This window comes from Mustela lutreola, chromosome 1 (assembly GCF_030435805.1).
Source record: "Mustela lutreola isolate mMusLut2 chromosome 1, mMusLut2.pri, whole genome shotgun sequence".
NCBI classification, from domain to species: Eukaryota; Metazoa; Chordata; class Mammalia; order Carnivora; family Mustelidae; genus Mustela; species Mustela lutreola.
The window spans coordinates 97264747-97285309 of NC_081290.1; the positions used below are offsets into that span (position 1 = coordinate 97264747).

General features: G+C 36.8%; 1 protein-coding gene across 1 annotated transcript in view; it reads left to right on the forward strand.

Annotated features, from left to right (window-relative positions):
- Positions 1-74: 74 nt before the first annotated feature.
- ZGRF1 (zinc finger GRF-type containing 1) overlaps positions 75-20563 on the forward strand; it is an 80496-nt gene continuing 60007 nt past the window's right edge. The window contains exons 1-6 of the mRNA XM_059170649.1: positions 75-295; positions 3384-3473; positions 5854-5934; positions 11955-12014; positions 13342-13527; positions 13867-16123. Coding sequence (XP_059026632.1) covers positions 3453-3473; positions 5854-5934; positions 11955-12014; positions 13342-13527; positions 13867-16123 — 2605 coding nt within the window. The 5' untranslated portion in view covers positions 75-295; positions 3384-3452. The remainder of the gene's footprint in view (positions 296-3383; positions 3474-5853; positions 5935-11954; positions 12015-13341; positions 13528-13866; positions 16124-20563) is intronic.

Sequence of the window (20563 nt, forward strand, 5' to 3'; positions counted from 1 at the left end):
CCCCGCTTGATGACGTCACGGACTTTCGCCGGGGAAATTCGAAAGTGGATTTTATGGACAGGTGAAGTCAGTTGTTTCCCCCGGGTGAGGGTGGCTAGGGAAAGGGATTTGAGCGAGAGGCGGTGTCGCAATTTAGGGCAAAAGGTTGAAAGAATCTATTCCGCCAGAAGCGGACCGTTGCTGGTGCTATATGGAACCAGGTTTGGATAGTGGCAGTCACAGCCTGCTTGGAATCTCTGTTAAATTGTGCCCTCGTCTTTACCGCTTTCCCCAGCCTCTGCTTTGCAGTTCCAGCGTAAGTGTAAAGACCAGAGAGGGTTTTGGTTTTTGCATTTAGGACTGACAGAGGATTAAGTCTCTGTGCCTTTTGGTTACATATTATCATGGTAATTATTTCGGCAAATGAAATGTGGGCTTGTCTTATTTTGGATGAATGGCTACTTAACAGGATCTTGGATTGGAGACTCTGGAACTTTTAAATCTATGAACCGTTTAGAGATTCTAAAGGTCCTGCTTGTTCCCAAACAAAAAGACCAAAAACATCTCATAGTTAAAAGGAGGAATGGCTCATATATTATTGAGAACACCGAATTTTATATATGAATGTATAAAGCAACGTAAGGACGTTTGGGAATATATATGTTGGGGGGTATATGTGTGCGTGTTTGTGGTTATATAATTACCAGAGCATCTGAGGTCTCCATACTGCCTTAAAAACTTTGTACATTAAACTTTCACATGTTGGAGGTGGGTCAGCAACACTTTATGTGGCTAGATGAAGACGTTCAGAAATTTTTTTTATATTTGCACTTCACTTAAATATGTCATTTGTTAGCTAATGCCGTATTTCCTAGTTGATGTAAAAAAAGGGGGAGGCTGTTGACTCTACTTCGAATGTAGGAATTAGGCCTCTTCTAAATATTTAAAAATGAAGTTAGCCTTTTTTTAAAAGCTTGTCTTTGTTTTGTTATAATCTAATTTACCACTTACGAGGGTATTGATCTTCACAGTCCCTTTTAAATTGTAAGTCCTGAAGTATTAACTCTAATTTAGGAAAACAATGGGGAATTTATCTTGCAGTTCCTAAATAGATTATAAGTAAACTTAAATTAGTAAACACTGGATTGCTCATCTGTATTTTGTGGTGATAATATTTACTCTTCAGGATTCTGAGATTGACAAATATGTATATAATATAGTCCTATTTTTGCCTGACATGCTAGGTACTCAATAAATAGTCCTGTCATATTTGTGAGTTGGAGCACCAGAATTTAGACTCCTTAGTTTTAAAAATTTCTCATTCATCTTCTTCTTTTTTTTTAAAAAAGAAAACTCCATGGAGCTTGAACTCATTGCCTGGAAATCAAGAGTTGCATGCTCTGGCGACTGAGCCAGCCAGGGGCCTCTAGGCTACTTAGTTTGAATTCTGAATCTGCCATTTACTTATTTTGTGTTCTTGAGCAAATTACTTACTATTATGTACCTAAGTTCCCTTTCTTGTAAAATAAATGTAAAAAATAGTATCTATACCATAAAATTGTGAGCATTTAAAGCATGTTAAGTGTCCAGCATAAAGTTACATTGAATAAGTGATAACTCTTATTAAAGAGATCTCATATCAATAACTGCCACATGCCAAGCACTGTACACCTTGTAATCTCATACAGATGTAAAATGTCCAACACATTCAGTATTGGGAGCAAGTTGCTCTAAAAGCAGTAGCGAATGATGTATTTTGCTGGACCTCTGTTATTTTCTTGGCATTCATTAGGCATTTAGCAATTCCTTTGGGCTTGAGTAGAGGGATATGGGAGTTTTATCTCTGGAAGGCAGTGCCTCTCTCTGTAGGCCTGTGTCCTGTCCTGTGAACTATGTTATGGGTCAAGTATTCATCTCTCATTTGCCTAATCCTTTATCTCTCCTATCTCAGCAACCAGTGTAATCTTTGTAAAACACAAGTCATTATGTAATCTTATTCTTAAAACTGTACCCTTTGCACTTTTATAGAATAAAGTTTATACAGCTCAGCATAGCATAGAAGTTCCTCTGACTCCGATTATTGCTCATTTTTTTCAGTCTTCTCTCTCACTGTTCACTGTCTTAAATAGACCCCTTAATTGTACTGAGTTCCTTGGTCATGCCTTGCTCTGTCTTTTACAGGCCCTTGTATATATTAATTCTTGTTTGGAAATACATTCCTGGCATCTTCTTTCAGTTATGGTTATTTCAGCTTATAGCTTAAATATTTATGTTCTTCCAGAAACCTTATTTGATGCCGTAGACCCAGTTGGGTGCCCCTCCTGTGCTTATTTCTGACATGTTTTATTGTAATTACTTTTTATCAACCTGCTGTCCTGGAAATTCCTTGGTTAGAAATAGTATTTGTTCATTTTAATACCTCAACCCAACAATGTCTGGCAAATACTAAAGCAAGTACTAAATAAATACATGTAATTTATAAATAATATGTGTGTGGTTTATCTTATATGTATGAAGAGGGAATTGAATCCAGAATTGCAAATAATAGTTTTATTTAATCATCCTAGGTCTTTAGCCCTCTGTTCTCAAACTTGAGCATATATCCCTATCACCTGCAGGCATGTTAAAGCGAAGCACTGGGTCCAACCTCAGACCTTCTGATTTAAAAGTTCAAGGATAAGACCCAGGAACTTGAATTTCTAACTACTTACCAGGTGATGCTGATGCTGTTGGTTCAGGGATCATACCTTTGGAACCACTCCTTTAGAAAAAAAGATTTTTTCTTTGACATCTCTATTTACTTCTTCAATTCACCATCAGTAATTTTAGATTTCCAAATTTGCCCACAGTAACAGTTTTATCCAGTAGCATAGGATAAATACAGTCCTTATTGTAGTGATAGTGAAAAGATTATTCCTTACAGAGGAAATTTGTGTATTAGGTCCTGGATACTGTGATTTCTTGACTTTAAGATATAAAATTTGTGTATTAGGTCCTGGATACTTTGATTTTCTTGACTTTAAGCTATAAAAGGGAACATTAAGAACACAAGGGGGCCATCTTGTGGTGACCATAGCAATTCAGAAAATGGAAAGCTGAAGCTCTGTATAAGAAACTCAAATGTGGGGGAAGAGGGATCATTTTCTGATCCATGTTGTGGCACTTGGAAAAAAACTTAGCATACTACTAATTATTTTATACTTTTTACTTGGCTGTCTTTTTACTTGGAAAATTCTTTTTCCACTAGGTGGGATCACTCTTTTATTATGTAATTGGTATCAGATGATTTGGTAATCACATAGTCTTAGAACTCTTAGATTTCTGTGTCAAGAGTTTGTGGGAAACAGTTGGATTTGATACTCTTTTCATCGGGGTTGAATATTCTTTGTCTATTTTCATTTTAGGTTGTATAAATAATTGAATAAGCACCATTATTTTTTGGACCTGACTGGTGTATAATTTCAGAAGAAATAATGGAAAACCAGGAATTTATTGTGAGTCTTACAGTTTTCACTATTTCCTTTTTTCTTTTTTTTTTAAAGTCCCCTATTTAAAAAATTTTTTAAGATTTTATTTTCAAGTAATCTCTATACCCAGTGTGGCTTGAACTCACAACCCTGAGATTAAGAGTTGCATACTCCACTGACTGAGCCCCCCAGGCAGGCTCCCCACTATTTCCTTTTTTCTTTCTTCCTTCCACATTTCATAGATGTCTTGCTGGGGTTGACAGATTTAACAAAAAACAAAAACCCCCAAACCTAAAAGCAGGACACTTAGGTAAATTTGAATATCAGAAAAACAGTGAATAATTTTTTTGGTATAAGTATGTATTTCTCAAATATAGCCCTCGATTTTTCTGGCAATTTTATCTCTTGCCTACTACTCACGTTAGTTATATAAAAATTCTTGTAAGCTCTTCGTTGTGATCAGGAAATAATTTCTTCTGAAGAAGTGCCATGCCTCTTCTATCTATATCAGTGATTCCTTTTTATTTTTTTTTAGAGATTTTTATTTATTTATTTGACAGACAGAGACCACAAGTAGGCAGAAAGGCAGGTAGAGAGAGGAGGAAGCAGGCTCCCTGCCAAGCAGAGCCCGATGGAATCATGACCTGAGCCGAAGGCAGAGGCTTTAACCCACTAAGCCACCCAGGCACCCCTAGATCAGTGAATCTTTTTTTTTAAATGTTATTAATTTTTAAATATTTTTAAAAAAGATTTTATTTATTTATTTGACAGACAGAGATTACAAGTAGGCAGAGAGGCAGGCAGAGAGAGAGGAAGGGAAGCAGGCTCTCTGCTGAGCAGAGAGCCTGATGCGGTGCTCCATCCCAGGACCCTGGGGTCATGACCTGAGCCGAAGGCAGAGGCTTAACCCACTGAGCCACCCAGACGCCCCTAGATCAGTGATTCTTAAACTGTTTGGTCTTAGGATGCTATTAAACCTCTTAACAATTATTGAGGAGGGGCATCTGGGTGGCTCAGTGCTTCCTCCTCTCTCTCCCTGCTTCTCTGCCTACTTGTGATCTCTGTCAAATAAATAAATAAAATCTTTAAAAAAAAATTATTGAGGGGATGCCTGGGTGGCTCAGTTGGTTGGGCAGCTGCCTTCGGGTCAGGTCATGATCCCAGTGTCCTGGGATTGAGTCCCACATTGGGCTCCTTGCTCGGCAGGGAGCCTGCTTCTCCCTCTGCCTCTGCCTTGCACTCTGCCTGTGGTCGCACGCGCTCTCTCTCTCTCTCTCTCTAACAAATAAATAAATAAAGTCTTTAAAAAAAAAATTATGGAGGAGCCCAGAGAGTTTCTGATTATGGGGCTTATACCTATTGCTGTCTTTCATATGAGAACTTGTAACAGACATTTTATTTTATATTATTTTTTAAAGATTTTATTTATTTATTTGACAGACAGAGATCACAAGTAGGCAGACAGGCAGGCAGAGAGAGAGAAGAGGAAGTAGGCTCCCTGGTGAGCAAAGAGCCCAATGCGGGGCTCGATCATAGGACCCTCGGATCACGACCTGAGCCGAAGGTAGAGGCTTTAACTCACTGAGCCACTCAGGCGCCCCTGTAACAGACATTTTAAAAATATTTATTAATTCGTTAAAAAAAAACCCCATTACATTTAATATAAATTACTTTTTAAAAATGGAAATAGGTATATTTTCCAAAACAACAGAAAAAAACACGTTGAAAAGAGTAGCATTGCTATACATTTTTTTTGCAAGTCCTCTTAGCATTTGATTTAATAGACCGCTAGATTCTCAGATCTGCCTCTGCATTTAGTCTGAAAATGAATTTCGCAACATTATGCATACATAACCCTGGGAGACCACTATGCATGTCTGAAGAAATAAGAGTGAAAAGGCAAATAACATCACGGAAGCAGTTTTGATTTCAAGAACCTTGAAAAAGTCTTGGGAACCTCTAAAAATCTCTGGACTACATTTTGAGCACAGATCATGACTTCTGCGTAACCCAACAAATTTTTTCCTTGCCACTGACAACTGAAAAGCTCAAAATGATTTTTGTTGTTCAGTTAACTTTTCAGTTTCCTCTTTAGATTTTACTTCTTTCAACCCTGCCTTGCCGTTTACTACCTAGTTTTTTTAAGATTGATTTTTTTAAAAAAAATTTTAAATAACCATAAACTCTATGCCCAGTATGGAGCTTGAACTCAAAACCCTGAGATCAGAGTCACATGCTTTACCAACTGATTGGGGCAGGATCCTTAATGTTTTGTTTTTATCGTTATGGTATCTTTTACTTCAATAAAGGATGTCTAAATATTTTTTATATGTAGGAAGGGTATAAGAATATGCAACATTAAATGCATGTAAGTAGAAACCATTTCTTTTGTCCTTTTGGAAATAAGGTACTGTATACTCATCAAAAGATGAAGAAGTCAAAAGTATGGCAAGATGGAATTCTGAAGATCACTCACTTAGGAAACAAAGTAAGTACAAAGCAGTTGACTCAAAAGCTAGATTCTTGCCTTTTGATTGAATATTAAGAAGACTCTGTAGATGGTAAAATGTTGGCTATGTCCATAAGCTGATATGGTATGAAAACAGAAGTTGTCCAATAATTGCCACATTACGGTGATTAATTTGTTAAAATTAAAATTTGTAAAAGTTCAGTAAATAGTATTTACTTTGTTTTGATTTTTAAAATTTGAAATGGATTTTTTGTAAAGTTTTTAGGTATTTTGAAACATTTTTATCTTTGCAGAAAATAAGAGTTTAATGGTACAAAAAACCTTTTAAAATATATTTCAAACACTGTAATGCTCAGAGTGAGATGGTACATATAGAGTTTGACACACTGTTTTAGGAAAGCTGCCAATTTCCAAAAATTTTGTAGAGTTCTTCTATTTTCACATTTTCTTTGAATCTTACTTTGGTTATGATATGATCCTGTCAGTCTTGAGAGAATTATTTACCTGGGTGATCTTTCACTTTACTAGATATAGTGATCCTTCTTTATGTGCTTTTTTCTCATCCCAAGTATCTCCATCTGCTGAATTGTAATTTTCTCTTACTAGTTCTTATGACCTTATGCAACACTCTTGGCTGTTCTATTCGTCATAATAATTCTTTGTTTGACTTCTGTGACACCACATTTTCCTGAGGTTGCTTACTGATATCTAAGTATTTTTTGTGGGCTCATTCTCTTCTCCAACTTTGAAGTTTTCTTTAGAACTCAGCCATATATGTACTTAAACAGAAATATGTAAAGAAATGTAAATCTTTCTTTTTTAATCTTTTCTTTTTAAAGATTTTATTTTTTATTTTTTATTTTTTATTTTTTTGAGAGAGAGTGAGAAACAGCACGAGGTTGGGGAGTAGACAGAGAGGGAGAAGCAGACCCTCAACTGAGCAGGAGCCTGGTCTATCCCAGGACCCTCGGATCATGATCTGAGCCAAACACAAATGCTTAACTCATTGAGCCACTCAGATCCCCAAATCTGTGTGTGTGTGTGTGTGTGTGTGTGTGTGCATGACGAGAAAGGGAAAAAAGAAATTTATTCTAGGGAATTGGGTTATGTGATTGTGGAGGCTAACAAGTGCCAAGATCTGTGGTTGGTAAGATGGAGACCCAACAAAGCCAATTGTGTAGTTTCAGTATAAATGATGGGAGGTTTGAGACCCAGGAAGAGGCAGTGTTTCTGATTGAATCAAAAGGCAGAATACTTATATCCCAGCTTAGGGACAGTCAGGCAGGAGTTTTCTCTTACTTAGTCTTAGACTGATTGGATAAGGCCCACCCACTTAGGGAGAGCAATCTGCTCCATTTACTTATTATTTTTATTGAGGTATAATTGACATTTAACATAATATTAGTTTCAAGTATACAACATAATGACTTGATATTTGTATACATTGCAGAATGATCCCAGTAGGTGTAGTCACCATCTGTCACCATACATAGTTAACAATATTTTTTTCTTTTATTTTTTGTAATAAGGACTTTTAAGATGTACTCTTAGCAACTTTTAAATATGCAATGCAGTGGGGCGCCTGGATGGCTCAGTCAGTTGAACAGCTCCCTTTGGCTTGGGTCATGATCCCAGGGTCCTGGGATTGAGTCCTGCGTTGCGCTCCCTGCTCAGTAGGGAGCCCACTTCTCCATCTTCCTCTGCCTGCTCCTCCCCCTAGTGGTGCATGCTGTCTTTCTGTCAAATAAATAAGTAAAATCTTTAAAAAAATATGCAATACAGTATTATTATGGTCATCAGGCTATACATTGTTTATTTTATAACTAGAGTTTTGTATCTTTTGACTCCTTTCATCTATTTAGCAACGCCCCCAGTGCCACTCTCCCCCAGATCGATTTTTTAAAAAAGCTTAAATTGTCATCTGCCAGATATGCTATAAATGTGTCAACTTAGTCTACATAACTCCACTTTTAGAGTACTATTTTTGTATATATTTTACTGAGGTTGAAACTGAGACACAGAAAGATAAAGTAGTTTGTCCATAGATCTCACAGCTAGAGAGTGGAGGAGTCATAATTAACCCTAGCCTTTTTGGCTCCAGAGCCCATATCCTAACCAGTCTATTATAGTTTCTCTTAATACTACAGAATTGAAAGAACAACTTTATTAGCCCTACTCCTCAGCAGATACAGATCTCCATATTCTTGTTTATTTATTTATTTATTTTTATTTTATTTTATTTTATTTAGGGATTCCTGGGTGGCTTAGGTCATGATCCCAGTGTCCTGTGATCAAGCCTGGTGTTGGGCTTCTTGCTCATCAGGAAGCCTGCTTCTCCCTTTGCCTCTTTTGCCACTGCCCTTACCCCTGCTCATGCTTGCACTCTCTCTCAGACAAATAAGTAAATAAAAATTTTTAAATAATTAAATTTTATTTAAATTCAATTAATTGACATAGTGTATTATTAGTTTCAGAGGTAGAGTTCAGTGATTCGTCAGTTACATATAACACCCAGTGCTCATTACATCACGTGCCCTCCTTAATGCCCATCACCCAGTTACTCCATCCTCCCACCTGCCTCCCCTCCAGCAGCCCTCAGTTTTGTTTCCTATAGTCAGGAGTCTTTTGGGGTGCCTGGGTGGCTTAGTTGGTTAAACATCTGCCTTCAGCTCAGGTCATGATCCCAGAACCCTGGGATCAATCCCCATGTCGGGCTGTCAGCTCAGCAGAAAGTCTGCTTCTCCCTCTCCCTCTGCTGTTCCCCCTGCTTGTGCTCTCATTCTCTCTGTCAAATAAATAAACAAAATCTTTTTTTTTTAAGATTTTATTTATTTATTTGACACAGAGAGAGAGATCACAAGTAGGCAGAGAGGCAGGTGGGGTCGGGGGGAAGCACACTCCTTGCTGAGCTGAATCCCAGGATCCTGAGATCATGACCTGAGCTGAAGGCAGAGGCTTAACCCACTGAGCCACCCAGAAGCCCCTAAATAAATAAAATCTTCAAAAAAAAAAAGTCTCTTATAGTTTGCCTCTCTCTCTCTGATTTCATCTTATTTTATTTTTGCCTCCCTTCCCCTGTAATCCTGTGTTTTGTTTCTTAAATTCCACATGAGTGAAATCATATGATAATTGTCTTTCTCTGATGGACTTACTCCATATTCTGTTCTTACTCCATGTATTTATCTCTGTGAAGTTATCAATAGGAGCAGCTTTTCAATGTAGAAAGGCTACTTATTTGTGAATTAACAATTAAAACAGAAAAAGAAAAACTAGTTTTGCTTTAAGACTTCAAGTTCAGTTTACAAATCCGATTAACTTCAGTTTAATTTTCAGTGGGCTTAGTGTTCAGTCAACTTAAGTTGAACAAGCTAATACTCTTTTTAAAAAATATTTATTTGAGAGTGAGCTTGCAGAGGAAGAGAGAGAGCATGAGTTGGGGGTGGGTAGAGGGAGAGGGAGAAGTGGGCTCCCAGCTCAGCAGGGAGCCCAATGTGGCACTCAATCCCAAGACCCTGGGATCAGGACCTGAGCTGAAGGCAGACACATAGCCAACTGAACCACCCAGGTGCCCCACTAGATACTTTTTAAAAATTATTTATTATTATTATTATTTTATTTATATATTTTTTTGAGAGAGTGAAAGAGAGAGAGCGTTGTGAGCATGAGTGTATCAGAGGGAGAGGGAGAGGGAGTGAGAATCCCAAGCAGGCTGCACACCCAGTGCAGAGCTTGATGCAGGGCCCCATATCATGACCCTGAGATCACAAACTGAGCCAAAAGCAAAGTCAGGTGTTCAACTGACCGAGCCATCTGGTTGCCCCAAGCTAGATACTTTTAATAATCAAAATATCAACAAACATAACATTTTAAATATTTTAAATTTATAAATTTATTTGACTTTTTTTCAAAGATTTTATTTTTAAATAATCTTCATTCACAATATGGGGCTTGAACTGACAAACCTGAGATCAAGAGTCAAATGCTCCTACCAAACCAGCCAGTGCTACCCTGACCCCTCCTTTTATTTATTTATTTTTTAAGGTTTTATTTATTTGACAGAGAGACACAGCGAGAGAAGAAGCACAAGGCGGGGGAGTGGGAGAGGGAAAAGCAGGCTTCCCACCAAGCAGGGAGCCTGATGGGGAGCTCAGTCTCAGGACCCTAGGATCATGACCTGAGCCGAAAGCAGATGTTTAAAAACTGAGCCATTCAGATGCTCCTGTCCCCTCCTTTTAAAATAATCTCTGCATCCAACTTGGAACTCGAACTCACAACTCCAAGATCAAGAGTTGCATGTTGTATTGACTGAGCCAGAGAGCTGCCTCTAAGTTTCTTTCTTTAGCATTTTAGTTTCCCTAACAAACAAAACCTCCCAATTAAATCCTTCTAAGATTTTTTTTTAAAAGATTTGTTTATTATATATACATGTATATATATAGAGAATGCATGCACTCGTGCAAATGAGGCAAGGTGCAGGAGAGGGAAAATCTGAGGCAGGCCTTTCCCTGAGTGCAGAGTCCAACTCAGGACATGACCCCACGACCTTGAGATCATGACCTGAGCCAAAATGAGGAGTTGGATTCCTAGCCAAATGAGGTACCCAGGCACCCCAACATTAAGATTTTGAGTTCTATTTTTAACTTAATGAATTTACAGTGTAATAGGAACATCTAAGTAATTGGCTTCAGACACCTGGAACTCAGGAAGGTTCTGGGCTGCTAATACTGATTGGGAGTATGTGGCATTTAGATGATATTTGAAGCTTCTGGAGTACAGAAATAAATGTACGAATCCTTTAACCTGTTAGGGGTTACACACTATTCTAGGGGATACAGAGGAAACAACATGTGAACCCCGATATTTCAACTTCGTAGAAATATCATGGAGGTTACAAACCAGTAAACTAAATGAATATGTTTGTCTAGTGGGTTAGGCAGACAGCAAGGAATAGAGTGAGCAAGGATGAAAATGGAGATCAGGGGGATTATGTAGGCCTTCTTGGTCATTGTAAGAGCTTTTGTTCTTATTCTTTGGGAGCTGTGGAGACATTGGGAGGATTTGAGCAGAAGAATGATATGGTCTGGTTTGTGTCGATGATATCACTCAAGAATGGAGTATAGAGGGGTGCCTGGGTGGCTCAGTCCATTAAGCATCCAACTCTTGATCCTACCTCACTCAGTTCTCACTCTCAGGTCTGTGAGTTTAAGTTCTGCTTTGGGCTCCACACATAGTGTGAAGCCTACTTAAAAGACAAAAATGGAGAATATAGAATATAAAGAATAGAGGGGAAAAGATAGAGCCTTTGTAAACACTGATCTTTTAAATAGCTATATTGAGATATAATTCACATGGTTTCCAGTTCACCCCTTTAAAGTATTCAGTTCATTGTTTCTTTGTATATTCACAGAATTTTGGAATCATTACTATAACATAATTTTAGAACATTTGTAACCCCCAAAAGAAATCCTTTACCTGGTTATGGTTACTCCTTGGTACCCACCTCCCAATCCTAAGCAACTACTAGTATACTTACTGTCTCAGTATATTTGCCTGTTCTGGACTTCTCACATAAATGGAATTGTACAATATGTGGTCTTTCATTTAGCGTGTTTTCAAGGTTCATTCGTGTTGAAGCATGCTTCAATACTTTATTCCTTTTATTGCTCAGTAGTGGGATTATGACCTGAGCCAAAGGTAGATGCTTAACCAACTGAGCCATTCAGGCACCCCATTTACTCATCTTGCTTCCTGTTTTGCCCTCTCAGGCATTCCAATTCTGTTTTCTTCCAAGTTCCATTCCAGGAACCTTCTGGTAGAGATTAAGTTCATGAAATTCTGATGCATAACCTTTGCTGTCTTCCACTGACTGAAGAGTTGCTTAGGAAATATTTGAAATAGATGTACTTTCTAATGCAAAACAAAGAGGGTAATTCTTTCATTTTAAGATTTACTTATATAACTGTGTTTGATTTGCTATTGAAGATGTTTAAGAAAAGCAGAATTATATATTTTTTAACATTTATTTTGTTTTGATATAGGCAATTTTATATGATGACAAAGGAGGATGTTTGGAGAGTATATTTCTTAAGTGCCTTGAGGTATTTTAATGTTTCTATCTTATTTTTAAGTTACTTAAATCTCTGTATTTAACTTAAAAAAATCTCTTTACTTCCTTTATGAATATTGTTAAAGAGTATAGTCATGGTATTAATGGTATTAATTATAGCTAGTACTTTAACATTTATTATTAGCCACCTCTGTGGTAAAAACTTTTAGATATTGTTTCATTTAATCTTGAGACAATTCTTGTGATTTTTTTTTAGATTGGGAGTACAGTACTGAAAGATTCAGTTACTTGCCCATATTCATAGAATTGCAGTGGTAGGGCTGGGATCTGGACCCCAGAAACTGACTCTGTAACCTAATTGTATTACATGGTCTCAATAGGCTGAGAATTATAATGGGTAATATTTTCAGAAATTATTCCTATATATAATATTTTCTCAAATATTCTGTTTTTCCTTTTGGAGAAAGAAAAGGAACTGAAGGCATATTTTAGTGTAAAGAATAAGGATATTAAAGTTTGGTCATTCTGGGTTCATATCCCACTTTTAGATGCTTCCTAGCTAACCTAGCTTCTATTGTGTCTAAATTCTGTACTGTAGTACATAGACCATAGGATAGACTTTACTGTGTTGGTCTAAAAATTAGAAATAATTTATGTGAACTTCAGTTTAATATGGTCATTTAAAAGTGTTAGTGTATATTCTTATTGTGTTGATTTTGGCCATGGTGTTAAATTTTTTAAAAAATTTTTTGTGGAATTAATAGTGGTTGTGGTATTTCCGTATTTACCAAAAGAGTCTATAAAAAGCACTATCTTAGTAGATGGTTAATTGGGTCTAACTACTGTTGTTATTATTTCATTTTAAATTATTTCATTAGGAAAGACTAAGCATATTATCTGTGATAATACACAGATTTCGTGTATTACCAACTAGGCTGATAATCTTATTTTTTTTTTAAAGATTTTATTTATTTGAGAGAGAGAGAAAGAGTGAGCAGGAGAGAGAGAGACCATGAGCAGTGGGGAGAGGCACAGGGAGGTGCAGACTCCTCACTAAGCAAGGGAGCCTGATGTTGGGCTCCATTCTAGGAGCCTGGGATCATGACCTGAGTCAAAGGCAGACACTCAACCGACTGAGCCACCCAGGATACCTGATAGCTCTAATTTTACTATATTATTATCCTTTTTTATGCTTATTGATAGTTAACTAGTCTATAATAATAAATGAAGATTTGAATATTGATTCATATGTTTAATAACTATTATCTTTTGTGCCTTGCTAGTGCTAATGACTTACTAGAACACATGAACAAATAATTAGATGTATGTGATTTTAAATTTATTCTTTTAAAATTTAGGTGAAGCCTGGAGATGACCTAGAAAGTGATCGATACTTAATCACAGTTGAGGAGGTTAAAGTTGCTGGAAACATAGCTGTTAAACAGGATGTCATTAAGGAAGCATCAGAGTTAAATCCAAGGAGATTAATATCCTCTGGCCGGTCCCTTGGATGTCAGCCTGCTGGTCTAAAAAGAAAGTTTACTGTAAGTTTCTCTGTTGAAAATAGTAAATCAGTATATATTTCTAATATTATTTCAAGAAGTAGTGAATTTGAAACTATTGTACTCTATCATTAAAATGGTATTTCATAATAAATGTTTAGGTAGTGAGGAAGTAAATCCTAATTAGAAAACTCTTAATACAAATGAGTATTTACATTTTAATCTTGCAAATTTTATATATTTATTACTTTACCTTGCAAAATAGACACATTTCTTTTTCTTTTCTTTCCCTTCTTTTTTTCCCTTTTTTAAAAAAGCCAGTCCATTTCAAAGTTTCTTTATAGATAACGGAACAGCTAATAATTGTTTTAATATTTTTAGGGTTTTCAAGGACCACGTCAAGTGCCAAAGAAAATGATTATTACAGAAAATGGTGAATCCACAGAGTCACTTGAGGCTAAGAAACCTGGCCCTATTTTTCTTTCTCCCTTCTATAGCGCACCTCCTTTGTTTTCTACTGCTGGCAAGAAAGATATAAATAATATGCCAAGAGACCCTGAGAACAGTGTCACTTACAAAGACAGAGAGACAAATGGCTTACATTTTTCTTCGGTTGTCTCTACTCCATCCTTCAAGAATAACCCAGAAATGAAATGTGAAGAAAATTATTTTTGCTCTCCTGTCTATTCTGTAAATAAGCATTCAGATTCTGGACTGACCAATGAGATCTTAAAAAAAGATGGTTTGACCTCTCACTGTTTAGGAGTTTCACAAAACATCAGAAGCAAAGCACAGATATTAGCTCTTCTGAAGTCCAAATCAACTGGTACATTTGAGGAACTAAATTCTGGGACTACAGAACATCTCCCTCAGATACAACTACAAGGAAGTGTAAACATTCCTATTAAACCAAAGTGCATAGTTGAACAAGAAAAGTGTGCTCAGACGAAAAGCACAGACAGTTCACACCACCAGCATCAATCAGAAAATACCATGAGAAATAAAAGTCGATGGGCCATGTATTTATCCTCCCAGAGCTCACCTGTACATTCTTCTACTGAAGATGGAAATAATATAGAAAGGAAACCAAAGGTCCAGGGAGACAATACAAATTTAGATTTGAAAGACCTTTTGGTACAAGAGAGGATACAGGTCTCTGAAACATGTGCTGAAAAAGGTAAAAAGTATAATGAAGTCAAGCCAGTAGATGATAGTGATCAGTCATTGGATCAGGAAGTAAAATTGGAAATTCCTTCATTCTGTAAAAGCAACAGCTTACCAGTTACTTGTAGCAGTGTGGAGTGTGATGGCTTATTATCAGAATATGACATTAAAAAGAATAATAAGATACCTGTTAGTCAAAATGACAAGATGTGTTTAAAAGGATCAACTCTTGGTAGAGAAAATGCTCAGGAGGTAAAGAAGTATGAACGGCCAATCTCATTCCTGCCAGAATCTGGACATCTGCAAACTGAGTCTTCTATAGCTAACAATTCTAGGATCTCTGATGACTTTACCAATGTGCTTTCTAAAAGTAATACTGATAATGGAAATCATAACAGTATTCCTGAACCTATGAGTAATGCAACACAGCCACTTGTGGAGGTGAGTTTTAATCTGAACAATTTTGAAACCAGCGACACTGAGGAGGAATCACAGGAAGACAACAAAATTTCCCAGGATTCAGAGGGTTGGCTAAAGGAAACTTTGGTTAATGACAGCAGTTCGAGTGTTCAGAAGAGATGTGAAGATACAAGCTGTAAGAAAGTTGGCAGTGAACATTTGTCTCTTTTAACATCTATTGGGGATAAACATACAGAGACATTTCCTATTAAAGAGACTCTGCTGTCAGAGTTTTGTGATAAAGCTTGCGTAGGTGTTGACAGAGAACCTTGGAAAACTGGAAACGTTAGAAAAGAAATAGAAGAGTGTAGTGATATATTAAGCAGTTTTGACTCATCTTTAGAGGGGACTGATGATGTATCTCTAGATAATAATGAAAATGCTAATAAATCTATTCAAAAAGTCAGAATTAACTATGATAATGCTTCACTACAGAATAAATCTAAAGATATAAGCTCAAATTTACATATTCCTTGTTTAAACATAGCCACTGATCAGACTCCTAAAAACAGCCCATTCTCAGAACAGGCTGAGCCTGTTATTATGGGAAGTAACTTAGACAAAAATGATGAATGGCTTTTACTGTCAACGTCAAGCAACGACATAAGTATCCAAGAATTAAATGTTAATCATAATCACTCTGAAGAATGTGTTGCTCTTGATAAATCAAGTACCCAAGTTTCTAATTCTTTGTTTTACCCTCTGGGAAAAAAGCATCCTATTTCCAAAGATATGGAAGCATATATTCCTGAATCTGAAGATTTGCGAAGGATTAGAAGTTTAGACCATGACCATGTTGAAGTAGAAACTGATGGAGAAAGCAAACAATATTGCAATAGTCCTAGAAATCCTTCAGAACTCTCTGGATTAGTAAATAACATTTCCATTTTAAAGTCATTGTCTGAACACAGTACGGCTTTAGAAGGTTTGGAAATATTGAAAAAGAGAAGTATTACCTTTAAACAACAAGGAACTCTGAGCCAGATGACTGATGAACCAGATAACAATCCTGAAGGTTAGATTGGCATGTTCGTTTTGGATTGTTTTCTGAATAGCTCAGAGGTTGGAAAGTATTTGCTTTGGAGGCTACATTAAAGAATTACATAGTAAATTTTTTTTAAATTTTTTTTTTTAAAGAGAAAAAGAGTGTGCCTGGGGAAGAGTGTGAGCAGGGGAAGGGGCAGAGGAAGAAGGAGAGAGAGAATCTTAAGCAGGTTACATGCCCAGCACAGAGCCTGACACAGGGCTTGATCTCATGACCCTGAGATCATGACTTGAACCAAAGATGTTTTGTTTACTGAGCCACCCAGGTGCCCAAGAATTAGATAGTATTTAAATAGGCAATATGTGTACTTGGTAAAATCAATTCTAATAGAGGATAAAATGGTGAAAAGTAAATCACCTTTCTAGTATAGTCCCCCAGTGCACTCCTAAGAATTAGCTAGTTTCCTTCCAGGGTATCCTTCTGGAAATAAGCATATACAGGCACATAAGCAAGTATGTATGTGAATATCCATTCCTATCATACATTTTTAAAAAAAGATTTTATTTATTTATTTGACAGAGATCACAAGTAGGCAGAGAGGCAGAGGGGAGGAAGGGAGGGGGGGAAGCAGGCTCCCTGCTGAGCAGAGAGCCCAATGTGGGGCTCGATCCCAGGCCCCTGGATCATGACCTGAGCCGAAGGCAGAGGGTTTAACCCACTGAGCCACCCAGGTGCCCCCAATCAGACATTTTTGAACATGTGTTAGGAGATACTTTTAAAAAAATAATCATTAGTTCATATTGATCTCTCTAATTCCAGTTCTTAAACACTGGGTTCTTCCTGTCTTCCTCAATTTCATAATTGTATTTCTTTACTACCACAATGAGAAGGGGCCCTGGTTCCCAACACCATTAGTACGTTTACTTCCTCAATTCTATAATACGCATCAAATGGCTTCCAAATTTTTACACTAGTATTACTACTAACAAAAAACCTTTACAAGTGTGTAAAGTTCACAAATTCTTTTTCTTTTTTTCTTTTTTTTTTTTTTTTTTAAAGATTTTATTTAAGAGAGAGTAAGAAAGAGCCTGAATGGTGGGGAGGGGAGAGTGAGAAGCAGACTCCCAACTGAGCATGAAGCCCAGTGTGGGGCCCCATCCCAGGATCCCAAGATCATGACCTGAGCTGAAGGCAGATGCCTAACTGAGGTACCCAGGCACCCCTCTTTTGGTTTGTTTTTGCAATATATCTTACTGAAAATACATAGAGTATTAAGTTAAAAAGTTACTTGGGTGGGACATTTGGGTGGCTCAGTTGGTTGAGCGTCCAACTCTTGGTTTTGGCTCAGATCATGATCTGAGGTGGTGGAATTGAGCCTCACATGCAGTTCTGTGCTCGGTGGAGAGTCTGAGGTTCCTTCTCTGTCCCTCCCCTGCTCGTGTACATACACAGGTGCACTCTCTCTCTCTCTCTCAAATAAATATCTTTAAAAAGTTACTTGGGTTATTCTCTTTAGTGTGGTTATGTTATAATTTGATGTAAATATAGTTAAATTCACTGTTTATATTCAGTATGAGGACTTTTTTGCCTATCTTTGTTGATTTATTTTTATTTCTGATTATGTAAAATATTAATCTAGTTCGGAAACAAAGCTGTATAAAAACATAAACTCAGACGCCTTCCTTGTGCCTTTCATCCTGTTCTTACCTACCTGCTAGACAGAGCCAATATGTCATACCTGTGTTTCTTTTTGCAAAAAGAAGTGCTCTGTATTTACATTCTTGTTCCCTCCCTATTCAACAAAAGATAGTATACTCTATATATTCTTTAGCATTTTTTCACTTAATATATTCTGAAGTTTGCTTCATATCAGTTCATAAGACACATCCTCATTTTTTGTTTATATCATTTTTTGTGTAATATTTCACTGTGTGTATGAGCCATCATTATGCAACCTGTCTCCAATACTTTGCTATTACAAATGATGTGATATTAATTAGCTCTCCGTGTGTGTGTGTGTGCATATTGTTTGAGGTGTGTCTTCAGGACAAATTCCTAGCCGCAGGGTTGCCGGGTAAATGTGTGACTTTATTAGATACTTCAAAATTTTCTCCATGTCTTATCCTCACCAGTAATGTATGAGAGTGCTTGTTTCTCCACAGTCTTGCCAGTGTGTTGCCAAGCTTTGGAATTTTTGCTAATCTGATAAATGAGAAATGGCATTTCAGTGTTTTTGAATTTGTATTTCTCTTACTACAAGTGAAATTTAACATCTTTTCATATGTTTAAGCAACATTTGTACATCTTTTTTCATGAACTGTCTTACCTTTTTGTCCAGATGTTTAATGGCTCATTGATTTTTAAGAGTTTTTAAGAGTTTTTTTTCTTAATATATTGGGGATACTAACCCTTTATTGGTGATGTGTGTTGCAGATACTGTCTTTTATATGTCACTGGTCTTTTGACTTTGCTTATAGTATGTTGCCAATAGCATTTTTAAAAAAAGAAAACCAATATAGAACATATTAGTAAATATCAATATTAGACACATATAAATGTGAGTGAACAGTGTACTTGGAGATTCTCAAAAGTTAAAACTGAATTCTTTTTTTAAAAAATTGAATTCGTATTTAAATATCTCAAGGGATTCCTGAGAAGGATAAGTTTAATGGCAATTGATGGTTTATTTTCCAAAAAATTAAAAAGGAAATAAATTTTCATGAAAAATAAGTAGGGGCAGACGAAATTATATAATATATAAGGATATAGATTCCTATTATGAATATATAGGAATTACAGAATTTAGTTTTAGGAAATCTTTTTTCTCATCAAGTTGGAAAGAGGATTATGGTTGAGTCTCATTATTTGCAGTAGTTATGTTCTATTGAATCAGCACAAACACAGGGCACTTGGGTGGCTCAGCTGGTTAGGCAACTGCCTTTGGCTTAGGTCATGATTCCAGGGTTCTGGGATCAAGCCCCACATTGGGTTCCTTGCTCAGTGGGGAGCCTGATTCTTCTCCTATGCCTGCTATTGCATCTGCTTGTGCTCCATCTCTCTGTCAAATAAATAAATAAAATATTGAATCAACAGAAACACTGAATTAGTGAAAAATGAGTCATTGTTTTTAGGGGTATTTTCCATCAAACCTCTGGTCAGAGCATTTTTATCAATTGATCAAAATCTTGTTTTTATGAATGTTTCTATTTAAAGGCATTAATTAATGTTGATCGGTTAACATTGAACTCATGGTGAACTACACAATGAGTGATTCCTGGAAAAAACTTCCCTAAACACACGTTTTCTCCGTAAAGGACATCACAGCCTTCTTGCACTTAGGAACATTAGACAGTATGCTTAGGGAACATTTGAAATAGCAAAGTCACTTAGAAGAAGCCCCAAAGTGTAAAAAATGTACTAAATAGACCACAAAAAGGATATTTGTTCATAGTGTGAGAGCTCAAGGAGGCAGAGTATCACCTTGTTCTACCTCAGCTGGGAATGTATGTCAGGAAACTCATTTTTTGTAGCTCTGGATGTCAAAAAATAACCCCCAAAACACAGGGTACAGATTTCGGGGTTCCAAATAAATTTTAGTAAGTAGGTAGGACCTGTGAGTAATGAGGATTGACTATTTGTTTTCTGATATCATAGATTTCTCTAGAAAGGAGTAAGTTGGTTTTCTTGTGACACTGAGAAACTTGAATCTATTTATTGGAATATAACAATTGACTTCATGGTGTAAGAATCAGTTTTACCATCAATTTAGGATATGTGAAAGTGTTACGATTTTTTTCCTGTAGATTGTAGATTTTTTTCCTGTAGATTTCCTGAAGTTTTTGTGGGATGATTGAATATATCTTAGAAATGTTCATTTAGGGGGGTGCCTGGTTGGCTCAGTGGGTTAAAGCCTCTGCCTTCAGCTCAGGTCATGATCCCTGTGTCCTGGGATTGAGCCCCACATCGGGCTCTCTGCTCAGCAGGGAGCCTGCTTCCTCCTCTCTCTTTGCCTGCCTCTCTGCCTGCTTGTGATCTCTGTCAAATAAATAATAAATAAAATATTAAAAAAAAAAGAAATGTTCATTTAGAGTTTTATTCTTGAGTGAATGCAATAAAGGAAAACACATCTATTTTCACCAAGTGCCTTTTTATTTATTTATTTATTTTAGGATTTTATTTATTTATTTGACAGAGACAGTGAGAGAAGGAATACAAGCAGGGGGAGTAGGAGCCGGAGAAGCAGGCTTCCCGCAGAGCAGGGAGCCCCATGTGCTTGGGGCTCAGTCCCAGGGCCCTGGGATCTTGACCTGAGCTGAAGGCAGATGCTTAATGACTGAGCCACCCAGACATCCCCAAATGCCTTTTTATTTTTATTTATTTATTATTTTTTAAAAATTTTATTTATTTATTTGACAGACAGAGATCACAAGCAGGCAGAGAGGCAGGCAGAGAGAGAGGAAGGGAAGCAGG